General features: G+C 12.6%; 1 protein-coding gene across 1 annotated transcript, besides 10 other annotated features; it reads right to left on the bottom strand. All coding sequences in view use genetic code 6, as the record gives it.

Moving 5' to 3' along the window:
* Positions 1 to 251: 251 nt before the first annotated feature.
* On the bottom strand, positions 252 to 1,844 carry IMG5_180760 (hypothetical protein; the record flags this gene model as incomplete). Its single annotated transcript, XM_004027532.1, has 9 exons — positions 1,714 to 1,844; positions 1,474 to 1,653; positions 1,350 to 1,426; positions 1,175 to 1,297; positions 1,097 to 1,138; positions 999 to 1,049; positions 827 to 940; positions 557 to 753; positions 252 to 303 (listed from the first exon to the last, which is right to left on the bottom strand). Exons 1-9 carry the CDS (start codon positions 1,826 to 1,828, stop codon positions 252 to 254), a joined length of 951 nt encoding a protein of 316 aa, XP_004027581.1. The 5' UTR covers positions 1,829 to 1,844.
* Positions 306 to 358: a microsatellite.
* Positions 464 to 493: a microsatellite.
* Positions 514 to 548: a microsatellite.
* Positions 772 to 802: a microsatellite.
* Positions 1,299 to 1,336: a microsatellite.
* A 120-nt stretch (positions 1,845 to 1,964) lies between the features above and the next one.
* Positions 1,965 to 2,013: a microsatellite.
* Positions 1,966 to 2,020: a microsatellite.
* Positions 1,974 to 2,004: a microsatellite.
* Positions 2,021 to 2,237: 217 nt separating the features above from the next.
* Positions 2,238 to 2,321: a microsatellite.
* Positions 2,322 to 2,370: 49 nt separating this feature from the next.
* Positions 2,371 to 2,409: a microsatellite.
* Positions 2,410 to 2,437: the final 28 nt, after the last annotated feature.

Here is a 2,437-nt window from a genome sequence, read left to right as displayed (position 1 = left end):
TTTAATATTGTGAAAATATGGAAAAAATATAGGAATAAAATAAAAAAGAAGATATAAAAATGAAAGAAATATTAAAGAAAATTTTAAAAGAGTTAAAAAATTAAAAAGAAAATGAAAAAAAAATAATATTTTAGATAAAAAATTTCATATAAAACGAAATTATTTTTCAATAAAAATTTTTACAAATTTTAAACGAAAAAATTAAAAAATAAAATTAAAGTTTTTCTAAACTAATTTAAAACAAAGAAAATTCAATGAAAAATATAGGAAGATTTTTCGTTAAAAAAACAGAAGAAATCTATTCTAAATTAAATAAAAAAATTTATGAAAAAAATAAAATAATAAAAATTTATGAAAATATACTTAAATAATTCAAACATTTTAAATAAAATTGAAGGTTTAAAAATAAATATATATAAAATAATGTATATTTTTATAAAATATATATAATTAAACAAATTAGATATAAATATATTTATATATATATATTTATTTTTTATATATTTTTTTAAATTGTTTTTTTCATTTTTTGTTTTTATTTATTTTTTCTTTGAACGATTAAAATTATTAGTTTTCTTTTTAATTTAGATATTCATTTACAGATGGATAATTTATTTATTATTCGACTTTTTTTTCTAAAATTATTTAACCTAAATTTATATAATTTATTTCTTAATAATTTTATGGTTATTAAAAAAAAAAAGGTCTTTAATAATATTTTATTAATTCATTAAATTCGAATTTATATATAAACTAAATAAAAATGAATAAATATAATATATATATATATATATATATATATTTAAAATATTAAAATATTAAATACTTCAATATCTTTTAATTAAAAAAAACATTCTTCTTCTTTTTCAGATTCTAATATAACAGAAAGTCCATATATTATAAATTTTTATTAATCTTCAATTATATGTTCCATAAATTTCTTTTTTATTAAAAATATATATAAATATATTTATATTTTTATAATCTTTTTTTTATACATTATTTTCATATCCTTTTAATTTTTCAATTAAAAATCTTGAAAAGGGTATCTTTTTTATAAAAAATTTAAAAAAAGAAGAATAAAAAATAAAAATACTTCTAAAGTTTACCATTAATTAGTTTTATCAACAATAAATGCCTTTTTTTATTTTTAATATAAAAATTATAAAAATACATAACAATCATGAATATTCTCATAATTAGTATTACATGTTAACACAACTTTATACAAATTTCCATTTGTCTATATTCTAAGTCTTATGCCATTATAATCTTATAAATTAGTTCTCAAAAGGCACTTATAAAATATAATATAATTATAAAATGTATATAATTAACAAAATAAGTACAAGACATTATAATGCTACATACATTCTTTATCTTAATAAATCATTTCTTTCATTTATTGTTTTTCCAATAACAGTTACTATATTATTATATATGTTTTTATTTATCTAAAAATAATATATTTACCACAAGATTCTTTTTCATTATAAAATAATGCACCTTTTGATTCCCCACCTATTTCTTTATCCGTTTGAACTTGCCAATCAAATAGAAGTTGAGGTGAATTAAATTTATAAAAGCTTGTTATTAAATCTTTTGCTTTTACTTATTCTCTTAATTCATCATTAATATTTGACTGAGTATCCACTTTTTAATTTAATTTTATTTTTAAAAAGAGAAAAATTAACTTTTTTTATTAATTTTTACTCATTTTTTATAATCCTTTGTATCTTATCTTTAAACTAACTGTAAATTAATAGAAAAAAGATTTGGTTCGATAAAATAACAAAGCTAAATCTGAATAATCTTAAAAATGTTTCATTTTTTATTTTATTTATATATAAAAAAGTTCGATATATATATATTAAAAATAATATAAAAATGTATAAATTAAAATCTTTTAGTTTATATATAAAAATATAAATAAAAAAAAACAATTCAATAAATAAAAGTAGAATAAAAATATTAAAAATAATAAATAAAAAATAATAAAATAAATTAATAAAATAGAATATTTTAATATATATGCATTATTATTATTTATTTTAAAAAGACAATGAAAAAATATAATATTAAAAAAAAAGTAAACTATTTTTACACTATATTTATTGATTATATCTAATTTTAATCATTATTAATATAAATTTAAATTATAATTATTTTAGTTAAAAAGAATGAAATTAATGTATTATTATTAAATTAATGGATTAATAATTTATTAATTTAAAAAATATTATTATATATAATTAAATTATTGTTTTTATTGTTTTTATTATTATTATTATATTATTATTATTATTATTATTATTATTATTCTAAAATTTCTTATTTATATATATTTTCTGATTTATTTATTCCTGGACCTATTAATATTATATTTTTATTAATTTTCTATTTTTATTATTCATATTAATTATATTTTCCTAATTCT

The sequence above is a fragment of the Ichthyophthirius multifiliis genome (assembly GCF_000220395.1).
Source record: "Ichthyophthirius multifiliis unplaced genomic scaffold scaff_1120509251319, whole genome shotgun sequence".
NCBI lineage: Eukaryota > Ciliophora > Oligohymenophorea > Hymenostomatida > Ichthyophthirius > Ichthyophthirius multifiliis.
The sequence above is the reverse complement of the archived record's forward strand: the minus strand, read 5'-3'. Positions and strand labels throughout refer to the sequence as shown.